Consider the following 18,891-nt stretch of genomic DNA (forward strand, 5'->3'; position numbering starts at 1 on the left):
ATATTTCAGTTCGATGAAACCCCCAAAAAAATTTCAAATACCGCGGGTCTATCAAAGGTTGATGACAGTGGCGGTGAGAGATAAGCCGACGTATTCAGTTTCTTACGAATATGCTTCTCCGCTTTCGTAGACAAAGGCCGAAAAAAGGTATTGTGGCAAGCGCAAGGCAAGGCTGAAGAAGTGAAAGGAATCGCAAAAAACGGTAAAAAATGCAGGTATCTGAACGGCCAGCATGTCTAACGGACATTCTGTGTAGACAGGTTCGATTCCCAGTACTGCCAGTGATTTATTTCGGTGGGAGGTCGGAATCGGAGAACACTCAGCTTCCACAAGAGAAACGGTTTAAATTCTCACATTTAATACTACACGTTTGACCGTCACAGCTATAAGTGAAATAACTCAATTTCACAAAATATCAATATTACGCCCACTATTTGTGTGTATTCCATAGAAAATTTTTGTTTGACTTGGTACGTCAGTGGGTAAGAGCCAGACGGCAAATAGGTCCTGGCTTCGATCCCCAGTCAATCCAAGGAATTATCTCTTTCACCACTACTGACAATAATTTATGTTGTGGAAAATGTCGATATTCACCATCGTGAGGCATCCACGTTAAATTGTAGGTCCCCTCACAACTGACTAGGTATGTTGGTTCGAAGGTTTGACGAAGGCAAGGGCGCACTACGTCCAATAGCACCAGTCCAAGTAAATCACTGCAGTGTTCAAACATTTAGGTTGATAACAGTTTTGTTGTTTTACAGAATGTTAATCCTACATTTACGTGGTCTACAGATGAAACTTCCTGGCCGATTAAAACTGTGTGACGGACCGAGACTCGATTTCGGGACCTTTGCCTTTCACGGGCAAGTGCTCTACCAACTGACCTACCCAAGCACGACTAACAACCCGTCCCCATGACTCGCCCACGAAAGGCAAACGTCCCGAGTTGGTGTGGTGTGACTTGGTCCGTCACACAGTTTTAATATCGGGGCCCACTCCGGTGCAGTGAAAATTTCATTCTGTTCTACAGATGCCAACATATTCTGCTAAATGAGTGAGTCCAACTTCTAACTATAACAACAGCACTCATTATCATGTAAGAGACATTGTAGGATTGTCCCGGTTAAGGCTATCGAGGTCAGGGCGAACTGACAGTAATCTATTTGTTAATTTCTTTCCTCGCCGGACGCATTGTTTTATTCGCGCACTACACTGGCGTCACACGGTAATTCGCACTAAAAGAACCACAATGTTAATGCCCTTCCATTTGGTTTGCGAGAGCATGAACATAAATCCTGATATTTTTACCTCTTTATGATTCTCACCTACGGATTTCTCCGCGAGCATTTGTCATGGACGCCTTGTTTCATAATGGGAGGTTTATTACAGACAATAGCAAACTCGTATGTTTTCTTTCACTTGTTGCTTCTACTTGTATGAGAAAGATTCTGAAGTCGGATACGTGCAACAACTATAAATTGTCATTTTTTGACGGTAAAAAAGATGTGGATTTACTCTTTGCACATTTTAGGACTATTCGTGTACAAGGAAGAACCATGCAAGAAGAAAAGAAGGACTGTTGTTTTAAGCTCTGATTACATCTTACACTAAAGGGATGTGTGACTTCAGCGTCCCAGTACAAGAAAGCAGGCGTTTGAGAAACAGTTGTACCAGAGTGCAGAGCCCACAGTGCTGAGGATGACCATAGGTCGGCACGAAAAATCTTAATACAAGTATATTTTGCATATTGATAGTTTTAAGCATGAGTAGTGTGTTTCGCGTCATTTATAATTTTGGTTCTGCGTCACTATGTGCACCTTTTACAAATTACGAGCGTTCGTATCTCTGCAGTTAGTGCAGTGTTGCGTCTCAGGACAATTGCCTGTATCGACGTCTGATTACGCATATTATTGTTTTATATGATTCTGTGTTTTACGCTTGCCACGAATTACGTAAAATACTCACCTTCTTTGTAAGTCCGTGAATGACATCCAGGAGCTTGACCTGCTCCGTGCCGTATCTCGTCAGGTTGAACAGCCAGTCGGGACGGAGCCACAGTTTGGTATGGCGCAGGTGGAGGATGTCGCACATTCTGAAATGGGGAAACGCCCTATCATTGGAACGCACAGAGTGTACAGTGTGTATGCGACAGCCGATTGAGCAACGATTAGTGCAAGACGTGGCATATTTGTTTCTATGTATCAGAAAGACGAGATATGGCTCGCTTGAGTTGTGACACAGTGTAAATGTGTTACATGCTGAGGCCTTAAAAATATTGTTACTGAGTTTTTCAAATTCTCACGTATGATTTTCAGTAAACATGCCTTATTTTCTAATTGTTAGAAAGTTCGTAAAGGATCCTCTTCATTATTACGTAGACACTGTGTAACACATGGGCAGTTGCTGAAAAGCGATGACAAATATAGCGGCTACTTTAAATTTTGAAATGTAGTGAGAATCAATTTGGAAGCGTTAACTGTTGTAATTTGTTACTATAACATTAAACGCTGTGACAAGTTTGCTACTATAACATTAAGCGCTGTGACAGAATGTACCAAATGAGCCACTGTTATATTAGATTTTGAAGCATTACATGTTATTTGATAAGGGTTATATCACTCAATACGTCTTTGCCCTTAATTTTAGTGAGATAATCTCTTCAGCAGTCTTACACCTGGAAATGACCCAATAGTTAATTGTAAATTTACTAGAAATTAAAGAGTCCTTGTGATAATGCTCTTCGGATGCCAGATGACGTCGTGGAGAATGGAGAAAGGGGAGGGGGAAGATCATTTGAGAATTCGTTCAGGAGTGTTTGGTAGGGTATCAGCAGCTATGGCACTTGTACACCAGTCTCCTGCGAGCTGCAGCTAGACCATAATAATGATGCAACTGATGATCGAACACAACTGATCCAGATAAGAAAGGGGGGGGGGGGATATTGATGTCAGTTCGCTGTTGTGCAACATGGCTGCGGCAGCTGCAGCTGTGAGGCTCTTTGTTGCGTTCACGCGCACCATGTCAATGTGCAGCATTGAGTTTGAATTAAAGGACTTTAGTAACCTTATCACTCCCTTGCTAAATTTCATCTTTGGACATTCTGTTGGGTTAAATGAGTTTGGAGAAACAAAGCACGCAACGTAAAAGGATTCAACCGTTTGGCTACCTGACGCAAGCCCATTTTCTGACTGATTGTTGTGGTAACTTTCCTGTGAATAATTAACTGTCAGTTATTTTGCTATTATCAGATACAGAGCCAATATGACAGAACACGATCCATCACCGTTCAGAACGTCATGATCACGTAAGATGTTGACATTTAAACAGTCGTTTTAAAGAAACAGTAGCAGAACATATGCTGAACAACACTGTAACAAAATTGTACATCTAGCTGAGTGTCGTTGGTTGGCTCACGTAGTTTTTCTTTAGGTTCTCTGTTCATATGGACTTGACTTTACTGCTGTTAGGACACGGTGAGTAGTTGATGATCTATCGGTAATATTAAGAAAAAGAAGCAGTCTCCCTAAATTAGTCAGCAATCATTGTTGATTTTTGCGGATTATGACGTCTAGATCGCTTAATATATTTCTTTATGTGTAACTACGTTTCGGTTACTGTCATAATTAGATCTTCATTAAGTTTAAAGGAAAATAAGGCTGACGAGTGTTAATTGCACATTACCATGCGGAAGAAGAAAAATAAGTTAAAACTTAGAACTTAGTGTCATACGCTACAAAAACTTTACTTAAGTGAGTAGTTGTTTGTAATGTATTATTGCAGAGACATTATAAATCTAATACAACAAATTCGACATCGGAAACCATCCATTTGTGGCCACCTTTTCCTTGTATCTGACCACTCTACAAACTTCATCGAATACGCTCTAGAAGTCTGTCAGCAGAGTTAATATATTTTCTTTTATCGAACGAGGGATCTGTAGAGTAATTCTAGTGCAACATATATTCATTTTCAGTGGTTATTAATTGCAGTCTCGGGAACGAAACTGGATTGTGACAACTGCCGGAAAAATACTTACTTCATTACAGCCATAGCGTACTCGTATCCGCTCTTATCTTGTGTCGATTTGGTCACTCCCATAGCGGTTTCTGTAAAAAATGAACAAGCAACGAGCATTCACTATCTGTCTTTACTTTCGATCATTCACTTTCATTATTAAATACCTAAAGCTAACCATCTACAAGACATACATAGTCGGACGGCGGAGTTTCGATGCCATGAGAGCACTCACCGAGCAAGATTTCGACGGTACATTCGCTCATGTAGTCGTGGACATCGAAAGTCTTGGTGCCTTCCTTACGCAGTTTGTTGACAACATCGCGACTGTTAGCGTTGAACAAGTCGATGAATGACTTCAACACATTCAAGTGGAAAGTGGGTGCTATCAGCTTGCGGTGTGACCTCCACTTCTGACCTGAAAAATGGAATTATGATGTAATTAACAAGCGACGTGGTTGAAGAAATTGTGCCAATTTATTATAAAAAAATGCACTGAACCCTACTTTGTCTTCAAATCAACTTGAATATCATGATAATCAAAACTTTTTTGTCACGAGAAGTTCTGAAACACTTTTAGTCTCGTAACGTCGCCTATTACTGTGAGATATACTGATCTGCCGTTACTTGGTAAAAACGGACAGGAAATACATATGATGTACCTGAGCTGATTAAAAGGCCTTCTCCCAGCCAAGGCTTGAAGAAACGGTACTCTGTAGACTTGTCAATATACACGTTGCTGCTCAGGATCAGCTGCAACACACGAATAAAACAGATTTGTTAATTACATTTTTAATTCAAAACTACTGAATAAATTCTAATATCAGAAGATTGGAAAACTAAAATTGGATACTACTTCAATGAAATGAGTGTCATTATTTGAGTTTGAAACCCATTTTCTTAATGAAAGGAGACAAACAAATCAAGGAATTTTCCCATCATTAATTATGAGGCGCCTTATAGTTGCAACTGTCGGAGTCCGGCAATACAAGTAGAAACTTTTTTCAGCGTTTCAGAACATGTAAAACTAAAAAGGCTACATAAAATCTATCTATTACACTTAATTCGTTTGCAAAGCTGTTACGTGAAATATACTGTTCTGGCCCAAGATACTGGTAGCTTATAGTCAACAATGCTGGAAGGTAGGATTACGTTTACTGATCATCGTTGTTTCAATTAAGTGCCAATAATCCAGGTTTGCGGCTAATACGATCTTGTATTAATTTAAACATAACAACTTCGTTAAACATTTATCATTATTGTTGTCAGTTTAAAATAAATCGTTCCTGAATCTTTTGCATTCCCGAGATGCTTTGTAGTGAACATTATTGTAACGCATTTAACTGCGACAACGACGCAAGAAAAATGTGATGAACATTTCAGATGGTTCAGCATTGTGAAATGCTAGAAAATGTGAATGAATGTGTGAGAAAGTTTCTCACACACGTAGCTGCAGTATAGACGTTGCTTACTGTTCACAAGCCTTGGTCTCCCTCTACAGTATTTACCGCTCACACTTCCCTCCATTACCATATTGGCAATTCCTTTCTGCCTATCAATCTACCGATCACTTCTTTGAGCCAAGTTGTGCCATAAATATCGTATTTCCCTAATTCGATTCTGTACCTCCTTAGTTATTCGATCTACCCTCCGGCCATCCAGGGATAGGTTTTCCGTGATTCCTCTAAATCGCTTAAGGCAAATGCCGGGACAGTTCCTTTGAAAGGGTACCCGTTTATCTTCCCAATCCTTCTCTAATCTGAGCTTGTGCTCCGTCTCTAATGACGTCGCTGTCGACAGGACGTCAAACTCTAAGCTTCCTTTCTTCCTTTTCAATCTACCCATCAAATCTCCAGCTCTCATACACTGAGGTGACAAAAGACATGGGATAAAGATGTACATATATATAAATGATGGTAGTATCGCTTACACAAGGTATAAAAGGGCAGTGCATTGACGGAGCTGTCATTTCTACTCAGGTGGAAAGATGTCCGATGTGCTCATGGCCGTGCGCGAAACGATAGTTGGAGCTAGACGCGTGAGACGTTGTATTTAGGAAATCGTTAGGGAATTCAATAGTCAGAGATCCACAGGGTCAAGGGTATGCTGAGAATACCAAATATCGCGCATTACCTCTCAGAAAGGACAAAACAGTGGCCGATAGCCTTCACTTAACGAGCGAGAGAAGTGGTGTTTGCGTAGATTTGTCAGTGCTAACAGACAAGCAACAGTGCTTGAAATAAGCGCAGAAAGCGTACGACGAATGTATCCGTTAGGACAGTGAGGCGAAATACGGTGTTAACGGGCTATGGCAGCAGATGAGTGACGCCAGTGCCTTTGCTAGCAGCACGACATCGCCTGCAGCGCCTCTCCTGGGCTCGTGACCATATCTGTTGGACCCTAGACGACTGAAAGACCGTGGCCTGGTCAGACGATTCCAGATTTCGGTTGGTAAGAGCTGATGGTAGGGCTCGAGTGTGACGCAGACCTCACGAAGCCATGGACTCAAGTTGTCAGCAAGGCACTGTGCAAGCTGGTGGTGGCTCCGTAATGGTGCCGGCTGTGTTTACAGGGAATGGACTGGGCGCTCTGGTCCACCGATCGTTGACTGGAAATGGTTGTGTTCGGCCTCTTGGACACCATTTGCAGTCATATTTGGACTTTACGTTCTCAAACAACGATGTCATTCACCTAGCCACAGTTGTGCCCGATTGATTTGAAGAACATTCTAGACAATTCGAGCAGATTGTTTCGTCACCCACACTGACCGATATGAATCTCATCGCCGGCCGCGGTGGTCTCGCGGTTCTAGGCGCGCAGTCCGGAACCGTGCGACTGCTATGGTCGCAGGTTCGAATCCTGCTTCGGGCATGGGTGTGTGTGATGTCCTTAGGTTAGTTAGGTTTAAGTAGTTCTAAGTTCTAGGGGACTAATGACCACAGCAGTTGAGTCCCATAGTGCTCAGAGCCATTTGAACCTTTTTTTTTTTAATCTCATCGAACATTTATGGAACATAATCAAGAGGTGAGTTCGCGCACAAAATCCTGCACCGAAAACACTTTCGCAATTATGGGTCGCTGTAGAGGCAGCGTGGCTCAGTATTCCTGCAGCGCCTTCCAATGAATTGTTGAGTCCACACCAAGTAGAGTTACTGCACTACGCCGGTCAAAGGAGCTCCGACACGATTTTAAGAGTTATCCCTTGGCTTTTGTCACCTCAGTGTATGTGGCAGCACAATTAAAAAGCTTGCAATCTCGTCTTGTCTGAAGTGTACATCATCATATTTCATTTCAGTACACGGCTACATTCCAGACAAATATCTTCCGAAAAGACTTCCCACCGCTGAAATTTACATTCGATGTTAACTGATTCCTCTTCTTCAGAAACGCTGTCTTTGCTGTTGGCAGTCTGCATTTAACACTCCCTCTACTTCAATTGTCACCAGTTATTTTGTTGCCCAAATAGTGATACTAATCTTCTACTTTTAGAGTCCCATTTTCTAATCTAATTCCCCTAGAATTGTCTGATTTAATTCGACCTCATTCCAACTGTCAGTTTTGTTGAAGTGGATTTTATAACCTCTTCTCAGGACAAGGTATTTAGGGTGTTTACTTTCAGTGTTTTGTTACTGTAGTTTTTTGATGATGTATGTACAATGAAGAATAACCTAGTTGCAGGAATTATGATATGGATTATCAGTGAAGCAGATTCTCACAATACGCAGGCGCGACTGCTTCACCGACTGCTTCAACAGGTCACCAGGAAAAGACTTTACTGAATCTTGGAAACCCTGATCACGGAGCTTTCACTCTGAAACACGTATCGAAAATAAAAGCCTAACAAACCAAAACAGAGTAGACCGACTTTCACTGATAGATATCTAGTCTTCACTGTATCTGTGCGCCAACTAAATTTATTATGAGTTCTTAATAAAGAGAAAGAAAATTACTATCCGCCCCATCATCTAGGGCCTTTGGAGTCTCTGACAGATTACAATGCCTTCGGCAAGAGTTTTTGATTCCCCCAGTTTCTCCTTGGTTTCTATAGCTACTTGTTCAATTTATAGAATGTATAACATAGGGGATAGGCTACAGCCCTATCTCACTCCCTTCTCAACTATTGCTTCCCTTTCATGTCCTTCGATTCTTACAACCGAAGGTTTGTTTCTGTATAAACTGTAGATAAATTTTCACTCCTTGTATTTTATCGCTCCTACGTTATGGATTTCAAAGAGTGTACTCCAGTCAAAGGAAACACAAGATTACATTACTATTCTGTGAACATGAAAGATTTTGTTATTGTGCATTAATGTCTGTTGTTGCGACAGCAAGAAGGAATAAATTGAAAAGGCCGTATAAATCGGCAGGTAGCTGCTCGGCAGCAAACCTTGGGTTGAAAGCGCGAAGGAAGAGAAGGAAAGTGCGTAAGCACCTCCATAATGCATGAGGCGGTGCCTGAGGCCTAGTGGCTGGTGGCGAGCTGCCAGCCGCGGAGACTCACCTCCACATCGCGTGGGTCCGTCAGGAAGATGAGCAGCTTGGGCCCGATCCACGTCTTCACCACGCTGCCGAACTCGAAGCTCATCGTGTACACGCGCTCGAAGATCTCTGCAACAGCAACACACAAGCGGTCGCGTTAGCCAGCCACGCCGTCATCAGGAAGCGGCCACGTTATCTATTTTCCTAACAAATATCACAAGAAGTGAATTTTCTAATGGAAGTATGGTACAAGGGGCATGAGGACTTTACATGAGCTAAGAAAAAGTGTTCTTCTTCTATGGATTTATTCAATAGATATGTTTAGAGTACGATTGGTCAAAGTAAAAGGAAGAGAAACTAACGGTATGTTGCGACCAACTGTACTTGTTGGTTTATCTTCCTGAAATTAAGGCGGTTTATGAAATAACGATCTTGTAATGAAGACAGAAAAATATTACCTGGTCCAGCCATCCTCAAATTTAATTTTGCTATTTTCTTCCTAAAGTTTCTCGCAAATGGCGAGATGATTTCTTACCATCAGTCATTAACATCACTTTTGCAATTTACAACTCGTTATGATGCGTTTTAGTGGCTCGAAACTAACATCTTATTCAAGTATATATGTTTTCGCAATTATTGATTAAATTTGTAGCGCTGAGGCCGACTGTATGTTTCTTTCTGTTTCCCAGGGGCACTACTGTGATTTAAATAATTTTACAGACCTTTCCAAAACATCTGTACTGTTCCGAAATATATTGTACTGAATTAATCTTTCACTCTGTAGTGGAGTGTGCGCTGTTATGAAACTTTCTGGCGAATTAAAACTGTCTGCCCGACCTGGATTCGAACCTGGAAGCTTGTCTTTGGTGACTAATGCTCTTTACCGCCTTTGTTCTCCATCCATGACACATGACCCGGCCTCGCAGCCTCACTTCTACCAGGTATGGTTCCGCTTTCTGACCAAGGTGCGGCACCCACCTGCTAGAAAGTTTCAGAATTTTAAGTACTGCATGTTGCTGCCTTCATGGCATCCTGAAATTTGAGACTGCTTCCTCTTGAAGTTATGCAGTACTGATCCACAGCCATCAGTTACGACAAGAATGACCAAAGACGTTGCACCAGCCACACATTACTGGCCTGCACTCTACTGTCTCCTCAGCCGCTTTATCGTGAATATTCGCATTACATGGAATTGCATCATTCAAGAGATTCAGTCTTGTTGTGTCTCGTTGCGGTGGAAATGTGTGGACTCCTACCCTTTACCGTTGTGTCAGCGTTTGTCAATTTATCGTGCAAGTTAATATAATAACGATAAATACATCATGCTCGGAGCGCAGAGGTTAACGTGCAAAATTATTATTGTTGAATGAATTGTCACCTACAGCGGAATATGCGCTGATTTGGCGGATGGTAAACTGTCAGGACGGATCATGCATCGTACCTGCGTAGCTCTATCGGTAGATCATTCGGAAGCGGTAGGTGAAGCTTCTGGATTCTAGTCCGGGTCTAGTTCACAGTTTTATTCAACCAGGAAGCTTAATTATACTTTTTATTATTCAGTGTATATAGTTATTTTTCATACAATGTAGTGACGTATCCCTTGAACACTTGGCAATGGTATAGTAACACTATAGAATGAAAAATAAAAAAGCAATGGAAAAGTTACTGCATTCAGGAAAAAAATCACCGGCCACGACAACAAAAAAGTAACGTCAGAGAGTTACATATACGAATAATATCTGAACTGTCTTTGCCTGAAAATGGCGCTGACTGCCGCCTCATGAACCTGTGTAGAAACGTGTGGGATAATGGAAACATGTAATTAATTTTTTTCTTTGGCAAGAAGCTTGATACACGGAAGTCAATTCTCATGACTGCAGGTTAAATTGCAGGTTAAATTGTACCTTCTTCCTACTGCATGTTAATCGTCGGTTATTTACCACACAGCCGTGTTCAGTCTTTCATAAACGTTTAGAGGCCGCATCGAGAGTGTTTTCTTAGGTTCTCGATGACATCAGGCACGTGTTGTAACAAGTGGTCTGCAGACTTTTTCAGACTTTCCGTGCTGTGTCCGTCAGATTCCGTTGGATGTGGGAGCGAGAGTATCACCAGAGCGCTCTAGTTACCAAAGCGACGCCTTAAGAAACGGATCATTACGGTTGTTGGCATACTTAATTGCTTGCTGGAGAACTGGCAACGAGGCCCGCTGTGCTTGCGTTAATGATAGTACGGATTTCATTACGTTTCCGTCAGTCGTCGAGTGTGAAATCGTGGCGCTGTACGCCACACCGTGATCGCATCAGACGGGCCAGACCGAGAAAAAAGAACAAAGTGCTGGAGACCCATGATTTAGCGCCTTCCCCTGTAACCGGCTTTGACTTGATGTACTCTCACAACACAAGGATCTCCCAGCAGAATAGGGATCCCCTATTTTTGTTGTTAATGGTACGTAATACTTGCACGTTAATACGTATTTCAAAGTAGTGATAAAACTGCTGCAGGTAAATGACTTTTTGTTTCATTGTTATTGGCAGAATTTTCGTCCAATAGCTTTGCTATGACTTTTGCAAAATATTCATGATACTTCTGCTACAAATCTATGCCAAAAATTAGAAATAAAAACAAACAAAAATGAAGAAAGACCCACAGTTTTATTTTCTAATGCAGCTACTACCGCTATTCCGACCACCAAGACGGTGAAATATTATCAGCTAGAGCAGTGATCGCCAAACCGTCAATCGCGAGCTATTAGTAGCTCTCTGGGACATTTTCGGTGGGTGGCGGAAACTTTCAGGTTGGCTAACCTGGACTGCTCCATTGAAGTCAGACCGCGCTGAAAGCAACTGATTGTTTCTCCCGCGAAGTTGCCATAGTTAGCCAAGAATATTACACTGTCAGCCTTTTAGTTGACTGTAACGCGTGAGGTTATGCACTTCACATTTTTCGTGTGTACATCATCCGTTTCCTAACGTAATAGTGTGATTTACGCATTGATACTAAGCTGAATTTGTTCTGAAGATGGCGTGTTCAAGCAGAAAGCAAAAAACTTATCACTTGCATTCGGTATGGGAAACCGATTATGAACTTCTTTACCTAGATAAAGGAAAAATGTATGTGTTTACTGTGCTGTGCAAGTGTACCAGGATGGGAAAAAGGAAATGTCGAAGGTCACTTCAAAACAGTTCAGTCATGGATTGGAAAGGATATCCCACTGGATTGTGCTCCAAAGAAGGAAGTAAGGGAGCTAAAATTCAAACTTAATGTTCACAATCATCATTTTAAAGCCATTTGACAAGAATGAAGCAGCAATTGAGGCATCATTCTTCGTTGCAAAAACTATCGCACAAAATAAAAAACCATACGAAGACACTGAAATTATCAAAAATGCATTTTTAGTAGCTGCCGACTCACGATTTAATAGTTTCAAAAATAATATTTAATTAAAATCAATATATTTATTAGTAATTTAAGTATATAAGCCATAAAATGTAAGATTTTTAAAAGTTCTTATTTCTGTCCCAGTTCATTTTGGTAAATCACAGTAATATAACTAATATTAGTGACTACATAGCTGTGTGAAAAGTGATTGTAATTTGAGAGATATATCACGTATTGTGTGCAAAGCGCAGTGAGATAGTTAGTTTTCACATTGTAACACACCTCAACGCATCCCGCTGCCCTCCCCCCCCCCCCTCTTCACCCCCCCCCCCCAGTACAACCCTTATAAAAAACAAAAATTATGGAGCCAGGTTTGAGCCTTCCAGGTGTGTGGCGCGATAAATTATTTTACAACTGTCATGGGATGTCGTACATTCCCCTAATAAAAAATCATCTTATCAGAATTAAGTAATCCACAAACGACCGCACTCAGAAGGGAGATTATTTTTCGGTATTGTTAACCTTCTTGACGACTTTATTTAGCGATAGTCTGACATAATGGTTTTATTTGTATCTCTCAGTTCTTCAAAATAGCCAGAATACACCCGTGCATCAGAATCCATACCGTTATTTGAAATTATGCTGTCGATATCTTTCTCTTATGTCAGCACAACAACGACTGGAGTCTAGAGAACAGCATAAGGCTCTTGAAATTTTCACAGTAAAAAGAGCAGCAGCTTGTTAATTAACGCTACAATCTCTGCCAAGTCCTTTTGTCGCCGCAGTGACTGTGAATACGCTCTTCAATGGTGTTTTGACATTCCTGAGGGGATAGTTCTGCCGTGACTAAGGTAATCGCAGTGGCAGAGCAAGAAAAGTTGCTGCGTTATAACCTGCTTTTTGAGATCAAAACTAGTATGATATGCCACCCCTGCCACAGCCAAGGACACCCAGACAGCAAAATTTAAGAGTGGTTCGTCTTGAATATTGCCTTAACCCTGGGAGCGGTTTAGTGAGCGAAATATAACCACGATAAACTGGTCTCCTGTTAATGGGAAACAGGTCTGTCCAGCTGGTCTCGTGTAGTTCGATGCTCGGAAGTTCACTGGCCGTCTTGATGTTATTCACCTGAAACTACATATAAAACAGCAAGAGCGGCGTAGGATCTACTGTACACTGTGATTTAATGTGGTATTGGGAGATATGTTTCTGTGTACAACAAGGCCTTCAGAAGAATCTGACACATAGTGCCATATGTAATGAGTTCGAAATTTGTTTTGTTGGCCTTCGGCAACTGTTAAATTAACGTGTGAAACAACACCTAATATTATATAATTCATTAAGAAGAAGTTGATACTTCAGTGAATCATACTATCAGTGACTTATCAAACAATTTAGGGACGCAGATGAGAAGTGCGTTTTACCCGTTGCATCTGGAGCAGATCGGGAAATCTTGCTAAGGGCAGATGTGTTAGGAGCTGATCTCTTAATACGGCACTTGGACATTTAGGGGTATAAAGGGTACTGGATTGGAGCAAGTCAGTAGTCCGTCCAGTTTAGTTTGAAAAGAAGCAGATAACAAATACAGAATTAACTGTGGATTGTAAAGACAGGAAAGACTTGTGAGTGGGGTGTGCTGCTTTGTTGGGCTGGCTCCTTCAAAAGAACACGGCCAATTTCCTTTCTCATGCTTCTTCCATTCGAACTTGTGCTCCGTCTCTAATGATCTAGTCGTCTACTGTACTTTAAATCCTGATCTTCCTTCCTCTGATATATTCCATAACAGTGTTAACGAGTGGGCGGTGGATGGTAATTAACTCAGCATAACTCACAAAGGTACTTAGAACTAAAATCGCTGTTGAAACTCAATTGTATTTTGACATTCAGTTAATTTGTTTGGAACGGCAAGTACACGACAAACTTGATAGCTCCATTAGCCCTGATGACAGGCACACAGTGGAAGCCATTTTCCAAGGGAATCAACATCGTATGTTTAGGGAGAAAGGTTGGAGTTTCAGCGTCCCGTCGACAGCGCGTCATTAGAGACGGGGCGGAAGCTCGGATTGCGAAATGATATCGGCCATGTTCTTTCCAGAGCTACCATGCCGGTGTTTGCCTGAATAGATTTAGGTTAATCACGGAAGACCTAAATCTGGATGGCCCGACGGGGATTTGAACCGTCGTCTTCCCAGCAGGAAGCCCACTATGCTAACCGTTGCGCCACCTCATTCGTTTCTTGTATCAACCTTTATCCACGTTTGAGGCGGTTATTGCCCGAAGGCAAGGTTATTTGGGAAGCTACGCATCCCATATCCACTAATAAAAGTGTATGACGTATTTGTATTCCAGCACCCATCAGAAACTTAGCAGACGTTTGATCCAATGCTGTTGTACTCTAGATAACGTATGAGAAGTAAAAACTTTAATACATAGTTAGTTTTGACACGTTGGGGAGAAAGAGAACGTCTCTCTTGACTGTGCGTTATAATGCCAGCTCGTAATCTTTTATTTATCCAATTACTTATCTTTGGACTGTTCGGCACAACAGCCCAACAGGAGCGTTTCATCCCCGACGATAATGTAGGCTTCTAGTCGTGGAAATCTCAGCCACGTAGACACTTTAAATTTGTCGAGTACAACGAACAGTGCGTGGAAACGACAGCGGTCGTTTGATGTCCATCTTGAGGGACGTGAGAGGGGCACAGAGTGCTCTTGTAGCCAGTGAAATCGGGGCAGGTCGCTTGGCCAACGGCTCGCAATGCTGGCTCTCGCTGGCGTTGGTGGCGACCACACACATACGAACAGCTTCTCAGCGGCCGCATATTGCACAACGACGTTTTCCGGAAGCGCTAGCTAGCGTTCAGGTACAATGCGTGCAAAAACAGCCAGCAAGGCGCAGCCTATTCCTCCACGCTCAAGCCGAACGTTCCAGATCCTAGCGTCGCGGTGACATGGCGAACCTTGCACACTCATAATTGCGCTACAGAGTTCTCAGAGAGTAACGGGTCGAAAAAAAACATCCAAAAACGCAGAGACTGGTTCTTCTGACGTACACGGGAACCAGTCACACCATTCATATCAGTAAGATGGCTGGAGATTTCAGGTCAACCCTGTATGTTTCTTTGGAACTTGCACGTCTTTTGGAAGTCTCAAATATGTACGACTGTTACCCTAGCCGGCCGGAGTGGCCGAGCGGCTCTAGGCGCTACAGTCCGGAACCGCGCGACCGCTACGGTCGCAGGTTCGAATCCTGCCTCGGGCATGGATGTGTGTGATGTCCTTAGGTTAGTTAGGTTTAAGTAGTTCTAAGTTCTAGGGGACTGATGACCACAGCAGTTAAGTCCCATAGTGCTCAGAGCCATTTGAACCATTTTTTGTTATCCTAGCTTTATAAATCTTGCTCTCAATAGATAATCCCAAATGATTTGGTCTTGAATAGTGTTCTGGAACTTCAGAAATTGTGTTTTGATGTTTCGCTTTCCACTTGACCTTTGTAAGGCCTGATAGATTAGTGGTGAAGCGCGTGCCTGGAACCAGAAATCTTTCGGAATTGAATTTCAGTCAGACCATGCAACATCTCAGTGTGCCTTTAACCTATCCTTGTGAGGAAACGCCAGGTACGACACGTGATTCGGATTCCACGTTGAGCTATAGGTCACCTTTTTCCAGTAGAGCTACTGAGGTATGTTCGGAACACGTAAGTTGCTGAAGTGTGTCCAATGCAAAAAATTGCACCAGGTCGTTGAGCAACACGAAATTACAGCACTTGAATTTCATTCTTATATTTGTTGATTGTCACTTTTTAACAGGTATTTTAAGGCAAAATTTTTATAAGTTCTTAACCACTGTTGACTTTAATTACACACTTAGGTGACTAAAGTTATGGGACACTTCCTAATATCGTGTCGGACCTCCTTTTGTCCGGCGTAGTGGAGCAACTCGACGTGGTATGGATTCAACAAGGCGCTGGAAGTCCCTTGCAGAAATACTGAGCCATGCTGCCCCTATAGCCGTCCATAACTGCAGAAGTGTTGCCAGTGCAGGATTTTGTGCACGGACTGACCTCTTGATTATGTCCCACAAATGTTCGTTGGGATTCACGTCGGGTCATCTGGGGGCCAAATCATTCGCTCTAACTGTGCAGAATGTTCTTCAAACTGATTGTGAACACTTGTGAGTCTGTGATATGGTGCATTGTCATCCATAAAAATTCCATCGTTGTTTGGGAACATGAAGTCCATGAATGGCTGAAAATGGTTCCCAAGTAGTCGCACATAACTATTTCCAGTCAGTGATCGGTTCTGTTGGACGACACGATCCATTCGATACCATATAAACACAGCCCACACCATCATGGAGCCACGAACAGCTTCCACAGTGCCTTGTTGACAACTTGAATCCATGACTTCGTGAGATCTGTGCCACACTCGAGCCCTACCACCAGCTCTTACCGACTGAAATCGGGAATCATCCGATCAGACCATGGTTTTCCAGTAGTCTAGGATACAATCGATATGGTCACGAGCCCAGGAGAAGCACTGCAGGTGATATCGTGCTGTTACTGAATTATTTCTGCAGTTATTTCACGCAGTTTTGCTTGTCTGTTAGCACTAACAACTCTATGCAAACGCCGCTGCTCTCGGTCGTTAAGTGATGGCCATCGGCCACTGCATTGTCTGTGGTGAGAGGTATTGCCTGATATTTGGTATTCTGCGGATCTCGGAATATTGAATTCCCTAACGTTTTCTGAAATGGAATGTCCAATGTGTCTACTTCCAGGTACCATTCCGCATACGAATTCTGTTAATTCCCGTCACGTGGTCACAATAACGTCAGAAACCTTTTCCCAGGAATCACCTGAGTACAAATGACAGCTTCGCCAATGCATTGCCCTTTTATACTTTTGTACGTGATAGAACCTTCATCTGTATATGTACGTGTAGCTATCACATGATTTTTTTCATCTCAGTGTTTAGGCCCTCAAAGCTTCCAGGCTTTAAATCGTCGGAGGCATAGCATCGTTCTCATCGCCATTTATTTTTTGCTCCTTATTGAGACTCGAAGACAGGTTAAGATCCTACATAAATGGCTGAAGAAGTGTATCTTGCCTTTTGAGGACATCAGGAGTTAACTGTCTGGCGTGGTGGGGATGTCATAATCACCCAACATACATTTTTTCGTAATAAATTTATGAACGAGAAACTTTGCCTGAGACCCAAACTGATCCCACATACGTCGAATATCTGTTTCCGTTTTATCATCTTTGGATGTAGCTGGGCCTCTTTTTTCGCGGTTTGAGTACGTGCATGGGGTTTGCTTGACTGCTCCACAACTGGTTCTTACGAGCAGTCACAGAAGCGGCAACAAATAATGACGTCTTTCTTTAAATTGCAGTGATGCTATTTTGCGTAGCAAACTGGAGCTTTCATCTCTTCCTAAAACTGAATAGGAATAATAATTTCCTGTGGCTCAATGGCCTGATGTAAGCATTTTCAATTGGACGCCACTTCGCCGACTTGCTTGCCCCTAACATACCACAGTTATACAAGCGCGGAAAGGGGACATACAGTTTAATGTGGGGTCCGAACCACGTGTCGTTTCTGGGCTGTCCTCACATCGTAGAAAGAGGAAGACTATTTAGCTTAAAACGCAAACTGGAAAATCCATGTTCCAAACGCGATTCGATCCCGCGACCTCTCGGTTTCGAGGCAAGCGCTTTACCGCTATTTTTACCCCCCCCCCCCCTTCCCTCTTCCTTTTTTAGTCATTGTTCTAGACATTTGGTCCGGGCGGACGCCGCCACGTGACAGACCTTCAAGTTCATCGTTCAATACTTCACTTTTTCTATTTTTTTCTTTTTGGTTCGTGTAATAGCTCTCGTACGTAATGCATGGGAGATAAAAACAGGTATATTTTTTGTTCATTTCAATGTAGTTGTTATTGAAACTGAACAGTATAACTTTCTATGTGTCCTCACAGTAAGTGGACTAATTGCAGCTTCTTTTTTTTCATTTTCTGTGCCACGTTCATGCATGTCAGTAATCGGTCCACGGTGTGCATAAGAGCATCTTGAGACCAACGTTAATGAGAAGTTAGAAGTCCATATTCTCCAACACGTACTCCGGTTTCGGAAAAATAGATGTTGCATTTAGAACTTCAACTACTGTACGAAATTTTGATCTTGCAAATATTTCGATAAGAGTAATTGATTTTATTCTAGCGACAAGCGTGGTGGTAACCGTAAGGCATCCTCTCAGATACATCCTTTCTGCCAAGTACTGGTTCTGTTTCTGTCTCTCTGACAAGACGTTCTAATTTATCACAGATTTAACCAATACCATATTTCGATGAGGTTCAAAGCGCTTTCTCCCAGATTATCTGTATATGCACTGAGTTGGTTAGTTTTGTTTAACAAAAATGTCTTCCCTAATTTCTCTCCGAAATTACTATAGCGGTAGTTATACAAAGCAACGTTCACCTACCAAATGTGTATCTACTGTTTCCCCAGAGCATTGTTGACCAGGCCCTCGAAGAGGGTCGTGAATATAAACAGTGGGGAGCTATGGATCAGTAATGCGATAAATCAGATGTTCTATAACCCGATGGAAATAATAGATAAACTGGAACTCATAGTACTCGCACTAAAATTTTGTGGTTTCAGGAAATATTTATTTTAAGCATATATCACTCGATTCTTATTTTGTAAGTCGATAAAATTATGGCTACTGGCGTAAATCAATACGTTAAACTTAGTCGATAAATTCAGTATCATATCAGTGATAATTGATTTTGGAAGATTCGTACTTGTGGCATAAGCAGGAGACTGAGAAAGTTATCTTTACGATGAGTTTGCGCAAGAATAACTCTGTAGATGATGAGAATCATACTCAAGGGCGACAATTAACGTGAGAGCGTTTTCGATGTCGAAGGAACTTTCCGTTTTTGCAGGCTTGCTAGATGGCTCAGTGAACGTTCTGAGGCTGCCGTAAAACAGCAGCTCCGTCACGGCCGCTCGCAGTGA

General features: G+C 42.1%; 1 protein-coding gene across 1 annotated transcript in view; it reads right to left on the minus strand.

Annotated features, from left to right (window-relative positions):
- LOC126251496 (cytochrome P450 4g15) overlaps positions 1–18,891 on the minus strand; it is a 48,554-nt gene that overhangs the window by 20,643 nt on the left and 9,020 nt on the right. Inside the window, exons 2-6 of the mRNA XM_049951968.1 lie at positions 8,515–8,621; positions 4,677–4,767; positions 4,250–4,432; positions 4,037–4,106; positions 1,966–2,092 (exon numbers count right to left, since the gene is read on the minus strand). Of these exons, the coding sequence (XP_049807925.1) occupies positions 1,966–2,092; positions 4,037–4,106; positions 4,250–4,432; positions 4,677–4,767; positions 8,515–8,621 (578 nt within the window). The remainder of the gene's footprint in view (positions 1–1,965; positions 2,093–4,036; positions 4,107–4,249; positions 4,433–4,676; positions 4,768–8,514; positions 8,622–18,891) is intronic.

This window comes from Schistocerca nitens, chromosome 4, assembly GCF_023898315.1.
Source record: "Schistocerca nitens isolate TAMUIC-IGC-003100 chromosome 4, iqSchNite1.1, whole genome shotgun sequence".
Lineage (NCBI taxonomy): Eukaryota > Metazoa > Arthropoda > Insecta > Orthoptera > Acrididae > Schistocerca > Schistocerca nitens.